The sequence below is a fragment of the Electrophorus electricus genome, chromosome 18, assembly GCF_041902795.1.
Source record: "Electrophorus electricus isolate QZ-2024a chromosome 18, ASM4190279v1, whole genome shotgun sequence".
NCBI lineage: Eukaryota > Metazoa > Chordata > Actinopteri > Gymnotiformes > Gymnotidae > Electrophorus > Electrophorus electricus.
In genome coordinates this window covers 13,475,048-13,497,837 of record NC_137514.1, presented here as the reverse complement: position 1 = coordinate 13,497,837, position 22,790 = coordinate 13,475,048, and the positions used below count along the sequence as shown (strand labels likewise).

The window sequence follows — 22,790 nt, the reverse complement described above, 5'->3', positions numbered from 1 at the left end:
AAAAGCTGTCATCCTTAGGTCTGTGAGTACAGTCTAACAGCTGACACGGTCACCTAAGGAAGCAACCTGGTGACTTTCTCTTTCTGATTTAATCTTTCTCACCCCGCCATAAAACAATGCTTCTCCCCACTGCTGTGTGTGTTGCTTATTCTTGCCTCTGTATTCAATGGTTTCTCATTCCTCTCTTCTCCAATTACATGGCTTTTGTTTTAGACCTCCCTTTGATTTTCTCTATCTTGTTCTCAGATCACTGTCAGTGTGTCTCAGACTGAGGTCCGCAGCCCTTCTCCCTCCAGTAAGCCGCGCTACAAAAGCTACGCATTCACTCAGGCTGCATATGTCAGCTCTCCTGAACAGAAAAGAAAGCTCCCTATCACACAGGTTTGTCTCTTCAAGGTCCCATGCATGTCTGCCTCAACACAAGTTTTATTGTGCATGCAAATTGTTTTTTGTACCTGGTAAAAATACTAAACAGTGAATACTAAACAGCCCTATTGCAATGTAATCAGAGAAGCATTAATAATTTAACATAACACTTCAATACAACCCATGACTAAAAGAATTGCTATGGTTCAAACAATGAAGGGAGAGGGCAGGAAACTTGCTGTCCAATCACACAGACCTATGAATTCGAGGTGATGCTAGTGTTCATGGCAACGGTAGCACTGGCAGTGCACAGCTTGTAGCAGTATACTCATTGACCTTGGTTTTTTATTCCTGGCTACAGTCAGGATGTGTAATGTCAAGCTGAGTGGCTGCACCATGACTGGATTTCTATCTATGCAAACTCCCATCATGCCAGCATTACTCTTGGCCAGTCACTGCTGTCTGAGAATGAGATCGTAATGGCAGCTGCTGCAGAGTTACTGACATTTCCCCTGTATGGCCCAACCCATCTCACATGAGCTCCAGTTTACAAATCAGATGCTCCAACTGGTCATTACATAGTCAAACAGCTGTTTCTCTTCAATGGCCAATCCTTCTATCAGTGGTCTGTTAAGTATTTTAATTTTTTTATTTGAATTCATTCCTTGTTAGAACTCAAGGTCTTTATAAACTGAAAATCAGAACATCAGACATCAGAACATCAGACATCAGAACATCAGAAAAAGTCAGTAACCAAATATTTAAGAATTTCTGTATAACGAATTCAGAACACAGCATTAATAAATATATAAATTGTTTGTTTATGGAGGGGAGGGGTGTGTGTAGGGGGGCAGCTCAACATCTGGAATCTAGGGTTAGAGTTAGGGGGCAGGATTAGCTTTAGGGTTAGGGTTATGGTTCAGAAATCTCTGCCTATGTAACATCATTCATGAGAGCATGAGTCCTGGAATTGCTTTAAATGCAATTAACTACATTAAATACTTTTTATTAGAGCATCATCCCTATGTTCATTTTTGTGTAACTTTTTGCCTGACACATACTATGATTTGCCAGAAATTCCTGTTCCATTTTCCAGTGTCAGGAAAGGCAAAGCCATGCCCAGTGTTTCGTATGAATTCTGTCATTCTCTACACTTTTTTTGGCAAAGCCTGATAATGAGACTACTTATTTGTAAGTTGTGTGAGAAATGTTTCTAAAAAATATGCATTATAGTTATGTAACTCTTTTTATGGGTGTATAATTATAGGTGAGCAATTTGTCATAGTGCAGCCTAAAAATGTTGGAATTTCTCTCATCAGTGTAAGCTTTAGGAATTATTTCTGGGTTGATGTAAGAGCTTCTTATCTGTTCCAACCTCCCCAGCCTAAAACATTTTGCTTCCAAACTGTATGTGAACCCTTTACTCTTAGGAGCTTGGGCACTGGAGCTTCACACAGCTACTTATCTTCACAGAACATCTCTGCTTAACAAGCCCTCTTTCACATCCTGCTTGTAGTCTCTTTCCTTCCTACTTCCCTTGTTTTATCAATGGACTTTTAAAAACTTTTTTAACTTAAAAATATAAAACTAATTTTGTGCTACCACTCATGTATCTCAGTCCTGTAGCTCAACTAGTAGAGATGAAAGTGCATGGTTCTAGTAACACCATTATGCAATTATGTAAAACTTTACATTTACATTTTCCAATTTTTTCAAGTATTTATTGAAGTTTATTCAAGTATTTCAGTCCTGTAGCTCACCTAGTAGAGATGAAAGTACATGGTGCTAATAACACCAAGGTTTTGGGTTTGTATACTAATTATATATATATATATATATATATATATACACACACACACACACACACACACACACACACACACACACACACTGATAAATGTATAAATGTGAGTGGCCCTGGATATGTAAGTATGTAAAACTCTTTCACAAATTTTACATTTAAATATTTTCATTTCTCTGAGAATGTTCATTTAATTTTAAGGAACCTGTCCAGTTTAGTGTTGGAAAGACTGTTTACAGTTGGTCTTGGAGCATTACTTTCATCTGTTGCGCCAGACCCTATGTCAACAGCCTAGCTAAGTGTTTATATTTCATCAATTAAATCAGTCCCTCGACCCTTCCCAGCCTCTTCATTCCACCCTGATCGTATCTCTTCAATTACATGCTCACCCAAAGTCATGCAGAAATTTCGCAAAGACAACAGCAACAAAAAAGACCTCTGAAGTGTTCTTTATAGAAAGCATCAAATTTTCTTAGTTAATGACTATTAGTGAATATTAAAGTAGCCCATAAAGAAACTCTGAGATAATTAACATAATCCTTCATTGGTAACCCAACTCTCTGTTCTTCCTACAGGCTCCAGAAAGGCCAGAAGATATGTGGCCCTCCCTGAGTCCTCTCCCCCATGGCTCCAACCAGCTGGAGAGTTACCAAAGAGCTCTGGAAGAGGTGTTGACCTGGCTTCTGTCTGCTGAGGATGGCCTGCAGGCTCAGCTGCCCATCTCCTCTATTGTGGAAGAAGTGAAGGAGCAGTTTCACGCTCATGAGGTAATTTGTAACATGTATAAGCGTGGTCCAGGTGTAATATAATGATATTGAGGATTAAGGTTGAAATACTTGACCTTCATCACAGACCAATATTCCTTAGAATATAATGTGCAGATATTTTTTAACATGCATGTTTTATTGCATGTACTTGTTACATAAGAGAACTAGATTGTCTGTTCTGATTCTGTCATGGTGACAAGGTCTTGCGGGTGTTAGTTTCAAGGCACTTTGTTAGTGGGCATTTTACTGACCTCTGTTGGACAGAGTGCATAACATAAGCCAGCATGTTTTTGGCAGCAAGTGTCTAGTCAATGTATGTAGGTGAAATGTAATATTTTTCACGTACTATCTTGCCCAATAGGTGCAGAGAGAATATTGGTGTGATTCTGGCCTGCTGTTTTTAGCACAAATCATCAATCTGTATACCTTGTATATAATATCTCAAAGGTTCAATTCAGTTTAGTTATTTATATAGTACATTTTACAGTGAACACTAGCTTAGTGGAGCTTCACAGACGTCGGTGTCCAGACACATAATGGAAAAGTAAAATCTGAGGCAGTGGTAGCCTAGAGGGTAGGACTTTGAGCTATCAATCAGAAGGTTGTGCCATGCAGTCACTGTTGGGCTCTTTGAGCAAAGCCCTTAACCCTCTTGGCTCCAAGGGTGCTATCCAAAGGCTGACCCTGTGCTCTGACCCCAGCTTCCAAAGATATGTGAAGTGAAGAATTTAATTGTATTGTACATGTGTATATGACAAAACCCTCTGGGTGGCGCCTGACCGACAGGTGGCAAGTAAACATGACAAAAATACACCTAAGTATGGTCAAAATAAATTGTAGCAATATAATAATGAACAGCGAAAATATGTATCTGGTACAAATATTAAAACTGTTAAATGCGAAAGGTATAGGGAAAATGTCTAAGAAACCCAAGTATAAGGAAAGTCTAAGAAATTATATTTCTTTTATTATTTTAAAATGTGAATCGGCAAGTACTTGAGGAGGTGATAACTTGTAGGAGATGATAGCAGAGTCCTAAGTTGTGATGTTAGGAGAAGAATCCAAGTATGATTATATCATCTTTATCCTTAAACAAATGCTGACATTTATCCTTGAACAAATGATGTCATGTTTTAAGTGAATAAGGCAGTTCTGGTAATGTTAGATATTTGTATATTAAAAACACAAAACATCTGTGCTTAAAGTGATATTCATGTTTACAAATACAAGTGTCTTTTATAAACCTTTGGGTTAATGCTTACTTTTCACCAGTATATGCGTGTAATGTGTATTTTGAATGTGTGTTTGTGTGTATGTGACAACCCTTAACTCTAGGGTTACATGGTTGAGTTGACCTCTCATCAGGGCAGTGTGGGTAGAGTGCTAAAGGCAGGCAGTATCCTGCTGTCTGAAGGCCAGCTGTCTGAGGAAGAGGAGAGTGAAATTCAGGAGCAGATGAATCTGCTAAATGCTCGGTGGGAACATCTACGAGTGGCCAGTATGGAACGACAAAGCAGGTAACCGGAGTTCCAAAGTCAGTCTAACATTATATTTGAGGTTGGTTGGTTATTTATTCTTTTGTTGTTTGCTTTTGGCTTTCAATGTTGCATAGCAGTGTTTACTCAGATGTGAGGGGAAATACATCTCATATCAAACTATCCATTGAAATAGGTATGCCACCTAAAAGCTAAGCAGTAGCTAATGAACCTCATATAAAATTTTAGAATTTTGTATCCGTACGAAATACTTACGAACTGTTACTAAAGGAATTTGGGATAAGTACTTAATGTGTGATAAAAGCACAATTTCTGAAAGTTTGGAGAATAAACATGAATAATAATGTGGAAAGAAAGTCTGATAAATGTACTATACCATATTGTTGAGTATATCTTAGACCTTCCCAAGTTTGTAAAAAATGTAGTACTGCGGAAATGCCATCCTATGCCACTAACTCACACAAGCTAAAGAAAATGAAATGAATTTCTCATATTTTAAGTAGTATCATCTCTATGATTGGAAACTATATGAAATCATCAACTAAACTTTCCCTTTGCTAACTTTACTTTAGGCTTCATGAAGTTTTAATGGACCTGCAGAATCAGCAGCTGACACAACTCAGCACCTGGCTGGATGTTACTGAAGCTCGAATCAAACGGATGGGTGCCCAACCCTTAGGCCCTGAACTCGAGGATGTGAAACATCTAATTGAAGAGCATAAAGTATGTTGTTGTTGTTGGCAGTGTTCATATTTTAACACTATAACTCAGATTATATTGGTAGTAGGTCTGAATCACTACTTGGGCTTATACTAGACAATGTACTATCATGCTTGCATGTACACTTCTTGATAGCACCTTGGTGCTGTGGTTCTAATGGTGCTAAATTGTTGAAATGACTGGATTAGAAGGGACTGTTTTTAAAAACATATGTTTCGTGTTCTCTGGCAGTATAGTAAAGTATAGTATAGCATAGTATAGTGGAGTTATAACCAAAACATAGCAATTAGTGGCCACAAAATATGACATATTAAATCACGATCATCTGTGGCAACACATTGTCACAAAGACTTACCAGCTTGCATCCTTATTTCAATAGAAATATTTAACAAATCTTGAAACCCGTAATCATCTGCTGCCTTTAAAGCTGTTGCAAGAGGATCTTGAGATGGAACAAGTACACGTGAACTCCCTGACCCACATGGTGGTGGTAGTGGATGAGAATAGTGGGGACAGTGCCACTGCGGCACTGGAGGAAAAACTACAGGCAAGTATCCATATTTCTTAATTCCATGCTGTTCACAAATTGTGTGTAACCCCCTCTTATTTTATGTGTGTTCATGACATAGAACCTTGGGGAGCGGTGGGCAGCCATCTGCAAGTGGACAGAGGAGCGCTGGATCCTCCTTCAGCAAATCATAATGATTTGGCAACATTTCATTGAGGAACAGGTACAGAGAAGAAGTGAAGCATTCACAAGTAACGTAATGTAGTCCATTTATTTTATTGTTTTGTTGGTGGTTTTTGTAAATGAGATCAGCTCCCATGTTGCAGAGAGCATGTCATCAACTCCCTCAGAGTATGAAATAATGTAATCTTTCCTAAATATAAAATCTCTTCACCCTCAAAAATGATTGCAGTCTTTATATTCTAACTGAGGTTCCCATATAACTGGTTGTCATTTTTCAGCACCTGTTTGATTCCTGGCTAACACAGAAAGAGCAATTGGTTCTTTCCATCCAAAGCAGTGGTACCACTGATCAGAATGAAGTGGCTGCCAACCTCAGAAAGCTTGCTGTAAGTGCTCATACACAGAAAAACTCAATGTCATTATTGCATATATATAATTTGGTTATGTCTGATCAGATCATCTGATACATATGATCTGACTATTGTTCCATATATTTTTAGTATGTACAAATAAACAGTAGAAGTGAGAATGGTTCCAGTGCCAAATATTCATTGTGTTTTACAGATTCTGAAAGCAGAGCTTGAGTTAAAAAGGCAGACCATGGACAAGCTCTGCTCTCTTGTTCAAGAGCTGTTGTCGAATGTTAAGAACAAAGAAGCAGCCGGGAGACTGGAAGCAAGGTTGGAGAAGTTCGCTCAGCGGTGGGACAAACTGATGCAGTCACTCCAGCTCACCAACACCAAGGTGAAGTGCTGTTCCATATTTTGAAATGGAAACTCTAAACACACTTTCTCAACCTCTCTCCCTGTCTCTGCCCTATGGTTAACTCTCATTTCAGGTCTGGCTTCATTGTGTTATTCCACATTTGTACACACAGAGAAACACTTACCTTTTTGTTCCATTTAGTTTTCCTCCACCGTTACTACATCACAGTCAGAAGTTGTACATACGACTGTGGAAACCAAAGTCACCACACATCAGAAGAAGATGGTAAAGCACACTAAGGAAGGGCTGACCACTCCTCCACCTCAGAAGAAGCGGCAGATTGTTGTTGACTCTGAGCTTCGGAAAAGGTTAGCTGCTCTTTCACCTTTTTGCTCTGCAAGATTGCATGAAGATATATTTACTGTATATATCAAAATCAAGGACAGAATTTTTTGTCTTTGTGTTATAAAAGTGGGCCTGAAACACTTATGCAGACTTAATTAGATTTTTAAAACTAAAGTTAAAAATAAAAATGTTCCCCTTGTATATTCCCAGACTGCTGCTTAAGATGCCTAAAGGTATACCAGTCAGCATATTTCCTTCCTGTTGTGTCAGCAAATAAAAACAGAAACAGATTCCTATTTTTAGCTGTGATATTTTTAGAAGGATCATGTTGACCAGCTGCAATGGATTGGCTCCCTGTCTAAGGCTGGTTCCTGACTCACACCCTGTGCTTTCAGGTTGGGCTCCAGCTCCATGACTTGAATTAAGCGGTTTAGAAGATGAATTAATGAATGTTTGCCAGAATTGCCTTAAACGTGAACATATTAAGCAAAGACATCACTTTTCAAACTCAGTTCAATTTAGGAAGTAGGGTACTCATAAAGTCATCTATCTAGTCTTCTCACACTATGCTCAGAGCAATTTACATTTTGAATTGGGCACTAGACTGAGAACATGATTAAAAATGATTAAAAATCCCTTTCTTATACTTACAATTAATGTACAAGACACAGTCCCATAGTATTACTGCATCTTAAACATTTAGTGAATCAGAGCTGTTCACACAAGCAGTCCCAGGAATAGCAATGCATTTAAACCACAGGAAACATTTGATGGAGGTTACTACAGTTGAAGGGGGTTCCACCAGTTAGTAAGCACACAGGTTCACATATTTTTCCCAGCCTGAACTGTGAATGTCTGAATGAAGAGGTGTTTGCGTGTTTGGCAATTTAGGTTATTGTGATGATCAGGCCACATTTTAAGGAAAAGTTCATAAATCTGGATTATTTAAAATTATTCATTAACTTTTTTCCCGCACCTGTATTTGAAGGGTTTATGAATTATTTAAGTGGTCACTGTGCAAGTGGTTACAGTGCATAGACCATTATGATGTTTTTGGCATGTAAGGTCCTGGCTGGTTTCACTGATTTTAATTAATATAGTTATTTGTGCCATTTGAAGAATGTTTAGAGGCATGTGAAGAATATTTACCTTTTTACCTGAGAAATGACTCCAGCAGAGGTAACAACCCACAGGTTAAATGTAAAGTAAAAAGGGTTCCAGCTGCTCAGTCCCTCATTTATTTCTAACAGGTTTGATGTGGATTTCACTGAGATTCATAGTTTCATGACACGTTCAGAGGCCATCTTGCAAAGTCCTGAATTCTCCATTTCACGCAAAGAAGGCAGTGTGGCAGACCTGTATGAGAAAGTTCTGGTAAGACCATTGAGCATAATAGTTACAGATATAATAATTACAGACAGGGAATGAAAATATTGTAATATTCATTTTAACTGAAACAAAAACATGAAATTGTATAGCACTGAACCATGTTACACTCTTTCATCCATTTTGTAGGCAATTGATAGAGAGAAGCCCGACAAGCTCAGGAAGCTGCAGGAAGCAACACGCTCAGCACAGGCACTTGTAGATCAGCTCACAAGCGGTAACGGTTCTTTTATTAATTCTTTTCATTTTCTATTTTGAATTTTAATCTTTAGAGATTTTTGATGCTTGTCATGTAAAGTGTTTAGTTATGCCAGTGCAACTTTGTGGAAAATCTATAAGTAGTGACTGGAAACTGCCATTTTGCTTTTTAAAATTATCAATAAATTACCAATTAATGTTAATTTATTGATCATGGAAATTAATGGTAATTTATTGATATTGATTTTTTTTCTTATTCACGATTTGGATAATTCACCTTGCAAATGACATATCCATATTTTGTTTCCTTTGTGTTCCTCAAAACTTGCATAGAAAACTGATCAGATATTTGTTTCAATGGTCAAATCAGTTGCTTTCATTTTATTCTTCTTTCTTTGGAGCTGTTTGAATACATAATATAACGTTAATATAATGCTTGAGCTTTCCCTTAATAGGATGCCAAGATGCCACTGTTGGGTCCCTGAGCAAGACCCTTAACCCTCAGTTGCTCAAATTGTACTCAGTCATAATTGTAAGTTGCTTTGGATAAAAGCGTCAGCTAAATGACATAAATGTAAATGTAAATTAGAGATTTAATTCAACACAACAAACTACTTCCTTACCTGGCCGTGTTCTGGCCAATGCATCCACTGTTGGCATGTTCATATAGGCCAATAACAAAATTTCTCTATACTGCATAGTTTTATTCAACTGTATCTAATCCACCTAAACCATTTTTAAACATTATTCTGTTACTGAATTCATTAACATTTCAGTTGTTATGCTACTGAATTGTTATGGAGAAGTGCATAAAACCTAATAATAATAATAATTATTATTATTTATTTTAAATCCTGGCCAATTAACTCACTGTCAGTATTTTCATTGGAGATTTTTAGTAACTTTCTACTGTACACTTCCCGCTCCCTTCCAACTTTCATGTCGTCATTTCTATTTCCATTTCTATCATTTGCCTGTTGGAGGTTCATGTCATGAATTTACTGAACCTTTCTCACAAACTACATTATACAGTCCTTTTAATTGTGTCTAAAGCTACACTGCTAGCATTTCACTTCCTGTCATTCACATGCCCTATGTAGACTGAAATATGTAATGCTCTGACACGTTCCCTTGATAAGCCAGTTTTTCACTTGTAATTCAGCTTTTTTTATTACCAGATGCCAAATCAATCTCCAGACTTAACTGCAAATTTTAAGTAGAGTATGAAATCTTGATTTGAGATTTATCTGCTTCAAAATTTTACAATGAGTCTTTTTAAATGTTGAATAGCAATTGATCTTCAAAAGTTGTCCACAATATATGATGCTTGAAAACCTAAAATCTACAGTTTGGAACACTTTGGCATAGTTATGTATCTTCATTAAGACATCATTAAGGTATTTTTGCAACAAAAAAAAAAGTTTTATCCTAGGAAATATTTGGGGATTTATCACTAACATTTTAGAGATATCTTTGTTTGACTTTAGCAGATAAAGTTTGTCAATATTAGAATTTTGAGAAACTCAAATGAACATGTTTTGGTAAGAAATAAATGTTGGATATTGAATCCAATAGCAGCTGGATTTTGCTGATTTACAGTGACAACAAATTCTGATAAAGTAATTATCAGAAGAGGTGACTCCAAAGTTTTGACCAGTGCTGTCAATAGCACAGAAAAACAAGGATGAAAATGTGTAGAAAGAAATCAAGCTTTTAAAATTTTTTATAAAGACAAACGCCTTTTTAGGATAGGATAGCGCTTTCTTAATCAACAAAGGGAAATTAGACAGCTGTGACAACAAATAACCGCAACTAAACATGAGCATTGCAGAGATGCAGATATTACAGAGAAATAGCTTGATATTTTTGATATAATATGATATTTTTAGACGTGTTTTGAGTTTTTGCCCATAATTAGGAGAAACACTTGCTAATATTATGCACTCTAAGGTGCTGTCCCATGTTTAAATCTCACATCCAAGGACCTTTGTAAAAGGTTGACAATTGAATTAAAACTACATGTATTATATCCTTTAGGGTTCTTCATTCTTGGTCATCCCACAATACCCGAAGACTTGTTTTTGTGAAACGTCATCTACACCCCTTGCGCATTGACAAAACAATTGCTTCTTCATCTTTGTGGCCTCTGTGTGTTTTCTAGGCACATTTAGATAGAATCTTGAGATATCTGATAATCTTCTGGTCTGTGAGTTCATGTCCTGGTGGAACCACCATCAATGCTGGAATTTGCCCGTTGGGTGGCTGATGTGATTTTATTGGCCTCATCTGTCTGTCATGGATTTCTCCTTGGCAGTGATTAATGGGGTTTCTTTTTATTGATTTCTGTGCTATGGCAGCTTGGCCATTCTGTGGGAGTTTTGTGTGCTTCAGCATGGTCGGCATCTGAATTCTGAGGTCTTGGCAGGTGTCTGCTCCAATTTTCAGTCTCAACTGTCCAGATCCTAATGATTTTGCAGTAGTACATACCAGCTATGCTGACAGTCAGGCTGAGTGAATTCTGGATTATGCATGAAACTGTGTGTCCATCTTACATAATAATAATAATTTTTATAGTGCTTTTCTCATACTCAAGATTGCTTTACAAAACAACAGCAATAACAACAAAAAAAAGACTCCAAAGCACAGGTGTAAATTACACTTGGAAAAATGGGAACATGTCCCCAACACTTTGTGAAATGATTGATTTTGTCCCCACAAGTTTTTGAAAGTGTACTTTGAAAATATTAGTGTAGTATTAGACCTGTACAAGCTGTCTTTACTTTATTCAGTAATAATTGAATTATTGAAAAAAATATAATGAATAAATATTATTACTTTAATAATTTCATTTATTCATGTAATAATATAGTTGCTTTATTCAGTAAAACAAAATATATTATGTTCCTTATGACAGAATCAAAAACATCTTTGCTTATATTTTATCCTATAACGCAAAGCTGTGATAATAAACGCAGGACAACTGACATTTTGTGAAACAAAACAAAAATATGTTTTTAGTAAGAATAAATCTAAATTAATTGTATTACAAGTATATTTTAAACCATAGTGCTGGTAGTTTACTTCTGGTATTGTTCAATGCCAACAGGCTTGGCAAACATGGCCACAAAACCTTTCATGAACTTCTTCCTTTCAGTCTCAGTGCTGATTTCTTTTCAGTAAGCACATATGTGCAAGGACTTCATTTCTTAAAGGGAATAAAACTTCAGTTTGAGGTGCAACTGAATTGAAACCTGGTCTGTATATTTGTCTCCAGCACTTTTCAAAGCAACATTACACCCATGTTCCAATGGAACCAGTCTTACTTATATCTATCAGTGAATTCACCAGTATAGAGCTGACAACACTAATAAAAGCCCTTTGCAATATGCCCTTTGCAATTGTCTGCAGTTTCCAGAACCACGTTAAATACATAACTGAATCGTCACACATAACTTCACGAAACCTTTAACTGCAGAGAAGTTGAAGCTTGTCTCTGAATGACTATTAGCCATAACTTTGACCATATACTATTTGATGAGACTTTGATGAGGGTGGACTTTAGAAGTAGTCAGACAGTTATTTCTGTTTTATACTCCGTCAGTCAGAAGTAAAGATGAACCCTGCAGTTTTAAGGCTTGTAGGAAGTTTTATACATTTCATGTTAACACTACCATGTCAGTTATTGCTGGCACATTTACTGCAAAACTCCAGATTAATGTTCTGACAGCATTTGTGTCTACCATTGATACCAAATTTAATAATGGAATTTTTTCACAGATGGGCAGAATTCCGATGACATTCAGCAAGCTGCCCAGCAATTACATGCCCGGTGGGTGGATTTCTGCACCCTACTGGCCGAGAGGCTGGCATGGCTGGCCTACCAGACCAAAGTACTGGCTTTCTACAATCTGTTCCAGGAATTGGAACAGGTTGTAGCCAATTCAGAAAACTGGTTGAAAGTGCAACAACCCCCGGCATGCGAGGCAGAACCACTGAGGATCCAGCTGGAGCGTTGCAGGGTAACCACCAATGCCTGCCTGTGCGCATGGGGTCTTGTTCCTCTTTTTATGTGTGTCTTTCAATGTTTGTTTGTTCTTTGTCCATATGCAGGACAAAGTCTGTCTATTCCTGTGTCTTTCCAGGTAATGCCCTCTACCCACTGCATGTGCTAAAGTGCTCTTGCATCCAGAATAAACACTATGTTCAAATGATCTAAGCTTAAGGGCAAATGTATCCAAGAATGACTTTCTACATGATCAGTTAAATTACATAAAACTGATTTCAACAGTAAATAATAGAAAAATAATTCGTTTCAGATGAAAGTTCTTTGAGATTAGTGCTTTATCTGACGCCTGCAGCTGATGTTTCACTGCTCTACAATGTCAGTGTGTTAGTTTGGGTGATTAGCAGGAGGTGATGGAAGCCGGAGGGAGAGAGGGCTAAATGGAAATGGAGGAGTGACAAACATCTAACAGAGCCCTATAAGAGCTCCTTGCATGCTTTAAGTGAAGTAAGATAAGATGAAAATGATGTTTCTCAACAATTAAAAAAGCATATATGTATTTTAAGTAATACATTGTTCGTTGTTAATCTCTAGTCAGATCTGTGTTCTTACTTTCAAATGAAACAGTCTCACTTATATGGACTTAGCATACTGAGTTCAATAACCTGTTCACGCATAAATGAACTTCACTTAAAGCCTGTAAAGGACAGTCAAAATGGTGTTATAAATCTTTTATATTGAAGAAGAATTCTTGACAGAACTTTCTGGTTTAAGGCATTATAACATATGCCCAAATTTGTGACACAGAAGATATACCAGAGTATATACAATATTATTTAACTTGATTTTATAAGGCCTTGTGTGCCTACACTATGATGTGTTACATTTGTAACTAGAAGTACATATCAATTCTTAAAATGAATAGGAATGCACAGTATGGGTATCTGAAAGTCAGTCCAGAACTGTGAGCAGACTGACATTATAAAGAAACGAGCAGAAATCTGTTCTCATTTTTGTTAATATTAGGTGCAAAGGGCTTTGGTTGAAATCTAGTACAATTTCTCTTTAATTACTGGCTGTTTAATATTTCATGTAGAATGTGAATGCCTGAAGGACCTTTAATTCAGTACCATGGTAATATATTATGTTTATGTCAGAAGATGAGAATGAAAACAGACCCTTCATATTGCTGTAAGATACCTCTAAGAATGATCATCAATTTTCATTCATGAATTTTCTAGTCTGTTAATTGGAATAAGTTAATTTAATTCTAAAGGTCAAGCTTACCCCTCTCTAGTTTTGGGCATATCTCCTATTTGCTGTTTATAATGAAATAAGTTATACATATTTTACTAGTGGGCACCAAAAGACTGGAATTGTGCAAATATGAATTTTGCATTGTTGCAATGTTGCATTTATGCAATGCTACCAAAACTGTAGCACCAGTGTTTTTATCACAAAAACCTTCACAAATCCATATGTATGCTCTGTTTCTAGGATGAGATAGCTCGCCTTGCTGCAGTTCAGCCCCAAGTAGAGCAGCTCCATGAGCAACTCCGGGACTTGAGAGAGAAAGAGGAAACACCATTTCTCTTTGATGCTGATATATCGGCCTTCCAGGAGCACTACCTGAAGGTCCTTGAAGACCTAAAGGCTAGAGAGAAGCAGCTTGTACTAGGTGAGGGCTGTTTGATGTTCTGTTATAGGGGTGCTGGAGGGACTGCAGAGAATAAAACCCAATTCAGATGAAATGTATTACATTTTATGTTTGATACTTTTGAAGTTCCAGACAGGGGCGCTACATTTGTTGGCAAACTGTCTGTAGGTTTTTGAGCCAACCACAACAGTAGCTTTGTTGTTACTCTAGATTTGCACCCAAAGCTCGCAATTTCCCTTGCTAGTTATTTGAGGAGCAGTAGAAATATAGAACGGCTTTTTTGAACAACTAGGCTGATGGTCCAGTAGTGCACCTGGTACACCATGTAGATAGAACAAGGTACTGGCAACACCCAAGGTCATGGGTTCAATTCCTAGAAAGAACATACACTATTATACTGATAAATACCAAAGTTGCTCTGGATGATGCATCTGGAAAATGTAAATGTTTATCTAATTTTCTGTATCCACAGTTTGTGCTTTACTCACTTGTACTTAGACATTAAGGCAGTGAGCACTTGTACTTAGGCATTAGGGAAGTGAGCGCTTTCTGCCCCTTTGCAGTGCTACAATAAAGGGGAAAAGAAGCATGGATCATCAGCCCATGCAATTCCAAGAGTTTTCTATGTGCCAGGAAATGCATTTTATTGTAACGCGAGGAGGCTAAGCAGGATGCGGAGACGAGTCATGTTGAACAGAAACATGCGCTTATAGCACGCAGGCTAATGGGATCAAATAATGACAACAGACAACAGAACAATAGGGGTTATATACACGTAAATGAGAAACATAACGACAAACAGGCATGACACATGGGGGGCGAACATACACACACAGGGAGACATTTGGCGGGAGAGGCCGTACCGTGACAGTTAGCAACTCTGTCCTCCCAGCAATTGCTAATTTTTAATAATGTTTTTTTTAAACATATGAGACCTCAGTGGTATTAACAATGAAGAAACTGCAATAATAAACTAATAATAAAATTGCAAATGCTGGCTAAGTGGCCTAGAAATCTGGTTATGGCTCTAAACATTTTGGGTTTGGTCGCATCTTACAGCTGCTGTTATCATTCTCTTTACTCAGCAATAGAATTCCTTCCGTCGGCACGAAATCACCCAAGACAACAACCTAATTGTTTCTAATTTTTTCCAGATAACTTTTTGGTAATTTGATAACCAAAAAGTGCAGCCTTCAGAGCCACACAGGCAGGCCTATCTATTCTAGAGGGGATTATAGAACAGATTTCTAAGGGACAGAATGTTGAATAAGTGTAAGAGTGAATGGCATAATTTGAATAAAAGAAAAATCATTGGTGAGTAACTGTAACTCAGGGTTTGTCTTAAAAACAGTCAAAGGATCTTCTGAAATGACATGAGGATCCCAGACCATTTTTCTGTTTTGGAATTCACTCTTTGAACTGTGCATTTACTCAGAGGTGTGAAATAGTTACGTTGTGTTTGTTTTTTACTGTTCCAAATAAACAAAATAGTAGATTTTATACACAATTTATACAACTTTTTTTTCACAATTTATACAAATATGTGTTCTGGTGGTTTTTTGTTTAAAATCTACTTATTTTATTCTAGATTATTTTAATATTTTAGAAAGGCGTCACACAATTTTTATTTCGTTATTTTATCATCCGAAAGCACTTTAATCATTTTTGAAACTACAATAAACTGTGCTATATACATAGATGTTGTTGTTATTATTATTATTATTATTATTATTAGTAGTAGTAGTAGTAGTAGTAGTAGTAGTAGTAGTAGTAGTAGTAATGTAATAGTAGTAATAATATTTTATTAATAATAATAATAATAATAATAATAATAATAATAATAATAGAAGTAATATTTTCTTGCCTAAGAGTCACGTGTTTGAAAAATGTGACATTATTAGGAGAAATGTAAAATGTAGAAGCAGTTAAATCTCAATCTGCTCTGTTCTCTTTCTTTAGTCCAGTCAAGTCTTCCACCTGCCCACTACAAGAACGTCATGGCAACCCTGATGGCCTGGCTACAACAGTGTGAGGCCAAGTTAGCCATTCCCTCTACTGCAGTTACTGAGTATCCTATCATGGAGCAGAGGCTTAATGACATCATGGTATGTTTTTTGGTTCTCACCCCATTTCCTGACATGACTTATTTTTGCTTTTTTGCTATTTGGAGTCTGAGAAGCACAATGTCATGTTATGCATATCCATCACATATCAAGTCAAATTCATGGATAATATTCATACTTAAGATGTTATCACTCTTTAAGCACTGTAACATTAAGCCTAATTATCCCATTAAATAGTTTAGTCAGCAATGTGTGGCTTATTTAATTTCTACAAGAACCCAAATTAATGCTACCTATGCTTTATTATCTCAGATTTTATAGAGATTCTCATGTGAAAAGTTACCTATTTTTCCCTCCTCACACAGAAGCAAAAGATTTGAAACATTTTTGACATATTTCCGGGCAAATGATGATAAACCAATTTTCTTTTGGTTGCACAAAAGATTGGTGAATTTTAGACAACCTACCAGTGGTTTGCAATTTCTTTGTCTAGAACCTTCTTTGTCTAGAACCTTTGTCTAGAACCTCTTCCAGTATGTATTTCTCAGAGTTCCAGCAGACCACCCTGATCACCCGGATGTATGGAGTCCAAGATCAGTCCAAGAGAGTAAAAATTAGTTGTCTAGTTGCCTTTTTGGTTATTATTCCGTTTACCACTAAGGGGTCATCATCTCAGTATGCACTCTTGTGCATCTTACTTCCTGTAATGGCCTGAGTGCCTCAGGGCGAGGGGCAGGACGCACAGACTCCTTTGACGGGGACAGACATTTATTAACATATAATAAAAACAACAGTGGCACTCACACATGACATAAACAGTGAACATCTACATACATATAACTAGCGTGAACAAGGGTAAACATATACAGAGACAAGCATGCACAAAGGCAAACATATACAGGGGCAAAGATCGACAGCACTGCACACCACAACACGGGTTTATATACACAAAGACAAAACACTAACCCGGTGCAGGCGTGGTTACAAATAAACAAAGATCCTCCCACTGCACATGGTGGGCCACATCACGTGACTCGCGAGAGGCAAAAGTGCAATGTACAGTAACCAGTACAATTTAGCTTGTAGCATCAGAGCTGGGCTGACTTTGCAGACTGGAACAACAGGCAGTAGAATGGTGCTGAAACAGATAAAAACAAAGTGAGAGTGGAGAAGCATCAGTGCAAGGTGTAAATGGCTCACTTGCCTTAGAATTAGGGTTCGGGAGCACCAGGATGTCCTAGACAACAGGGATGGTTTCCCAGTTGGTTCCTCAGCAAAACAAAAAACCAAAAAAAAACTCCCCACTGGCCTTCAACACTTCTCCTTAAGCCATCACTGGAGACGTCAAGCGAGAGAGGATCCCCTTTGCCTACCCTGTCATTCTGGGTTACCTCCTGTCTTCACAGACTGACAGAAATAGAGAAATCATATCTGTCATGCTGGAATACATAACAGCTACTATCACATTTTCAAGAGGAGGAGTACTCCCTAGATACCTAATATAGAGGTCACGCTGAAGGAAATAAACCCAGCATAAATTATCGTAGAGTTTATATTCAGTGAGTGGAATTAGTTTTAACCTAAGAGAGAAATGTGAGGTAAAGGTTGAAGGGATAATAAAAGCAGGAGTTGAAGATGCTGACAGACAGGGCAATTGCATGACCTAGAGCTGTTGTAGCTTTCTAATCAACAGGGTATTAGCTGAGCTACATTGTGAAGGCTGACATTGCAGTCATTTACAGGTCAGGCTGTGTGCTGGTTCCCTCCATTACACCCCAGACATATTCATTGCATGCATAGTTGGCAAAGTCAGGAGGCATGGATTCCAGGATGCATGTGCTGAGTAGTGACTTTAATAGGGTCCATCCAGAAGGCGTTAACTGGTAGAAGGGTAAAAAAAACAACAGGACAGACAGGGTCATTGTAGGCAAATCCATGATTAAAAGGCACAACAATCCAAAAGGTTGAAAGAAGGTGAAACTGAACAATATGCATAGAAAAGAACACAGAGTACTTCACAGAACACACAAAGAAGTACAATGACAATTCCATGAGGTAGATGGGAAGAACACACACGTGCTTAGCAAGCCTTATTCTTAGCATCAGCAATGACATATTAAAGTGCATGTGGATTTGCCTTGTGCTACAGTTCAGTCATAGGCAAACTGAAGCAGCTACACTGACCCAAAGATGGTCCTGCATTAGCAATGGATATAGCTGTGTTTAAACAATTTGTCCTACCTCCAGACCTCAGAGAATGTTTGCAGCAAATTCAACAATGACTGGACATCTGAGAAAGAAATCTGACCAAATCTTGAACAAAGTCTCAGTGTTGATTTACACTAATCAAACAGATTCACTGTTATTAATTACTGTTTCGCAAAGTTGATTTTGAAATTATTATTTTTTGAGTCTTGCATTGCTGGCCCCATTAGATTATGTAACCATTCAGCACAGCAGGTTATTTTAGACTCATTTTTTACTTCAGCATCTGACTAAATGTATGGAATCAACATATTTAGCATGTTAAATCATTTAATCAATCTAGGCAAGAAATAATCAGGTTACAGTGGTGGGATCTTTGCAGTTGATAAGTGTATATGTCAGTTCTTCAGCTCTTAGATTCTCTAAAAGTGAGTGATGAGTAATGTGAATCATCCAGTGCCTTATGTGCATTCATTTAACAATGGATTTTTTTTTTTGCAGGAAATTCAGTCAGCACAGCAGGAGCATCAAAGTGAAGTGGATGATCTTAGTAAGATGGCTGAACAGGTGTTCAAGACAGCGCCCCCTGAGATCTGCCAAAAGTATCGTATCGAGGTGGACAGTATGATGACATGCTGGAGACGTTTACGTGAACAACTGGAGGAAAATGTACAGAAACTGCAAGATCGCATGTCCAAGCTACAGCAGTTTGAGGTAATAATAGCATGCTGATTTTTTCTTCTTTTTTTCCCCTCAAAACTTTTCAATGTGATCACAAACTACATAATCCAAGATTTACCCATACAGTGTTCAAGTTTGTGTACACTCTGAGACCAAATAAAAAGACTATTTTATAAGAAGGGATTAAGAAATTTTTTGTTCACATAAATACTTCATAGCATACATGTGATGTTTGCTTTCATGAAGTATTGACATAATATTTATCCCATATGATGATGTGAATCAATGTGTTTGAGTTGATGTATTGTAGTATGCAGCCAGAGTGTGTATCCCAGGTTGTTAGAAGGCTCATTGTAACCTTATTAATTCATCTAGGTTAATCGCATTTCCAAATTTCTCTGAGGAAATATTGAATTTCAGCATATATATTCATGAATGTATCTATGTATGTATGCATGTGAATATTTAGAAAACATTGGAAAACCTGTAGTCTAACAGAAGGAAATTATTTTTGACTTTAGAATGACACAAAGACCCTGAAGAAGTGGATGGCTGAGGTTGATGTTTTCCTGAATGAGGAGTGGCCAGCTTTAGGAGACTCTGAGGCACTAGAGAAGCAGCTGGAACAGTGCACAGTAAGAGTCATCTTTACATATTTAGAAAACTGAGAGCACTGGGTTTAGATTGTTATCAGTGTCTATATTATACTGGTCTATATTAGTCTGGCCATATATAAACACATTATATTTAAAACAGAGTACAGATAAATGAAGGGGCAAGACTTTAAAGAACATACTAAACATTAGAAAGCATAAATTAATGTTCTTCACTCAGAGACAATTCTTCATCACTCAAAGACAAGTCTTAGCCTCATTTAAATGTTTTTATCGCAAAGATTTTTTTTTTTCATACAATAGGATTAGGTAAACATGTTTGAAGTCATGGTAAAGCCAACAGGGCACTAATAAATTACTTGATTAGTTCAGTGAAAAATGCTGAAGGACTCAGCGGCAAGTTGTGATATAAACATGGACATGAAAATGGGCCAGTGCACTGGTGACCTGGTTTTCAGTGAATATATTTTTTTCAGTTGTTCTTTTTTCTTTTGCTAGGCCTTGGTAAATGACATCCACACTGTCCAACCAAGTCTCAGTGGCATCAATGAGGTGGGGCAGGCCTTGAAGAGGGAAGCAGAGCCACCATTTGCTGTCAAAATACAGAGGGTGCTTGATGAGCTCAATGCACAATGGGAACTCATTTGCAAACAGGTAATTAGCTTTGTTAGTGAAGGCAGTAAGACCATTAGAACATTGCAAGACATTCAGAAACGCACCACAAAGACAATGCACACTTTATCTGTTAAACATCACAAAATAGAATATATCTGTTTGATTCTGATGTTACAATGCACCTGTACTTTACTTCCATTAGGCCTATGCAAAAAAATCTGCCCTGAAAGGTGGACTAGATATGACAGTGAGTTTGAAGAAGGAGATGCAGGAGATGCAGGAGTGGATAACACAGGCAGAGGAAGATTACCTGGAGAGAGACTTCCAATATAAAACACCTGAGGAGCTACATAAAGCGCTAGATGAACTAAAGGTTTGTGTTTTTTAGGAAAGACTTTTATTAATGATGTTTCTCTATGATTTGTGTTTATGTATTTATTTGCTTACTTAAGCATGTCATATGTTTTGTTTTAATTGTATTTTTAACCATCTAATTAGAGCCACTTTGTGTGGTGCAGGAGAGTGATAAGATCTTCCCAATTACGATGTGAAATCTATTTTACATATATTCTTGCAGAGGTGTGTGTGTGTGTGTGTGTGTGTGTGTGTGTGTGTGTGTGTGCGTGTGTGTGTGTATGTGTGTGTGTGTGTGTGTGTGTGTGCGCGTGTGTCACTTAAGCTGAATCCTGTGTGATTTTGTTTATAATATGCACACATTACAAAATGCTATTTATGTTCTTAGAAATACCAGAGATGTGGTGGCAAACAATGCTGATTGGATAATTGGTGTTTAATAAGGATTGCAGTTAGGTTAAACTATTATGACTATACTTTTTAACTAAATTCCTTTAAATGGGTGAGGTGAAAGTGTGAATGTTGTGTATCAAATGCTAATCTTTGCAATATCACTTTGATATTATTGCCAGGTTATCAGTCAGTACATCCAGAAGCTTTAGCCAGGATAAATTCCATCACTTTTTACCTGACCTAAGAAGTAATGGTATCAATCTAGTATTAGACTATATTAGGAATAATTTGTTTACATGCACTAGTCTGGATCGCTGATAGAACACAATTGGAAGCCTCAGTCTAATATTTGGAAAATGTGGGTTTGGTATAAATAGGAGTTGTATTTTTGTCAAACTTGAATTGGCTACCCTTTACGTGGGTAATTCAGTCAGATGGTGCTCATTACTATTATTCCAGAATGAACCTTGTGTTCTTTATGGATTTTAGCAGGCATTCATATTTTTTAAAAAATTATACAGGCCTTTTCCTACACATTCTTATGGAAAGCACTTTTCAGACTCCTGCCATGTTTTATGGTTGTCTGTTAACTTTTGCATCTCCCTCCCTATACAGGGTGAATACCAGGAATTTCATCTTTAACTGAATGATACTGAAATAGTCTGTAATATCTATAATATCAGAAACATTGTACTTTTTGGATTACATTTTTACATATTACATATACTCAGAGAGCTCAAGAAGAAGTCCATCAGAAAGAAATAAAGGTGAACCTGCTGAAAGACAAAGTAACCAGCTTCATCTCAAAGGCCCCGCCGGCAGCCCATGATGCCCTGAAGGCAGAACTGGATGTTTTAACTTCCAACTACCAGCGGCTATGCAGCCGGCTCAATGGGAAGTACAAGACATTAGAGGTAAGCGAGACTGTGGGCTATTCTGCTGCCCTGCTTTCCGATTTGCAATTGCACAGAAAGTTTTGAGAGTTGGTCTGCAGAATATGATAATTGGAATATAAATATCCTCCCTGCAGATGCTTTTGCGATGCATGTATCCAACATAATGGAATGCTCCACATCTTGCAGGAGGTGTGGGCTTGCTGGTGCGAATTGCTGTCCTACTTGGAACAGGAAAACACATGGATGGATATACTAGAGAAGAAACTTGATGAGAATTTTCAAGGGCGAGCAGAAGAGATTGCTGCAGCTTTGGCTGTAAGTGCTTAGAACCTTGGACCTATTTAAAAGAATATTTTCCAGTTATTATTCAAGACATGAAAGTTAAATGTACAGCTATTGTAAGGACTGCACCCCTCCTCTACCATATTGTATATTGACCCAATTTCCATGGTCATAGTGAAAATATGAAAATACAGAGTAAAATGACTACATTTAAATAATTAATCTGGATTATACTGTTTTAAATGGTTTTGGAGTGGCTGTCGGTAGGCAGCAACATCAGTGTCACTTGGGGACTAATGTGTTTTGAGGAATACCATCATGTCAGTATATTTCAAATGTCACACCCCCAGTTCCACCACTCTTCCCACATCAGAGCAGGTGTTCTCATTTCTGGCATTGAAAGTAGCAACTGGGTGAAAAATGAGGTGGAGAGTTTAATCCCTATTGTGTAATTTGAGGATGTTTTTCTTGAACAGCCTGCTTCAGATCACATCACAGCATTTTATTGGTCTTAGATCAGGATTTTCAGTCTAAAATATGGAATTTGTTTGT

The 22,790-nt window shown here is 37.4% G+C and overlaps 1 protein-coding gene across 13 annotated transcripts in view; it reads left to right on the top strand.

Moving 5' to 3' along the window:
* The window catches only part of dmd (dystrophin), a 112,073-nt gene that overhangs the window by 19,725 nt on the left and 69,558 nt on the right, over positions 1-22,790 (top strand). For all 13 annotated transcript variants that reach the window (XR_004776988.2, XR_004776987.2, XR_014118290.1 and 10 more), the window contains exons 9-28: positions 247-381; positions 2,743-2,934; positions 4,270-4,451; positions 5,003-5,153; positions 5,578-5,697; positions 5,780-5,881; positions 6,120-6,227; positions 6,406-6,585; positions 6,748-6,914; positions 8,142-8,265; positions 8,407-8,494; positions 12,253-12,494; positions 13,976-14,156; positions 16,095-16,240; positions 18,905-19,117; positions 19,606-19,719; positions 20,197-20,352; positions 20,516-20,686; positions 21,792-21,974; positions 22,143-22,271. Coding sequence is in view for 10 of the 13 variants with exons in the window: in XM_035534640.2 (XP_035390533.2) it covers positions 247-381; positions 2,743-2,934; positions 4,270-4,451; positions 5,003-5,153; positions 5,578-5,697; positions 5,780-5,881; positions 6,120-6,227; positions 6,406-6,585; positions 6,748-6,914; positions 8,142-8,265; positions 8,407-8,494; positions 12,253-12,494; positions 13,976-14,156; positions 16,095-16,240; positions 18,905-19,117; positions 19,606-19,719; positions 20,197-20,352; positions 20,516-20,686; positions 21,792-21,974; positions 22,143-22,271 (3,084 nt within the window). In the remaining 3 variants the exon portion in view is untranslated. The remainder of the gene's footprint in view (positions 1-246; positions 382-2,742; positions 2,935-4,269; positions 4,452-5,002; positions 5,154-5,577; positions 5,698-5,779; positions 5,882-6,119; positions 6,228-6,405; positions 6,586-6,747; positions 6,915-8,141; positions 8,266-8,406; positions 8,495-12,252; positions 12,495-13,975; positions 14,157-16,094; positions 16,241-18,904; positions 19,118-19,605; positions 19,720-20,196; positions 20,353-20,515; positions 20,687-21,791; positions 21,975-22,142; positions 22,272-22,790) is intronic.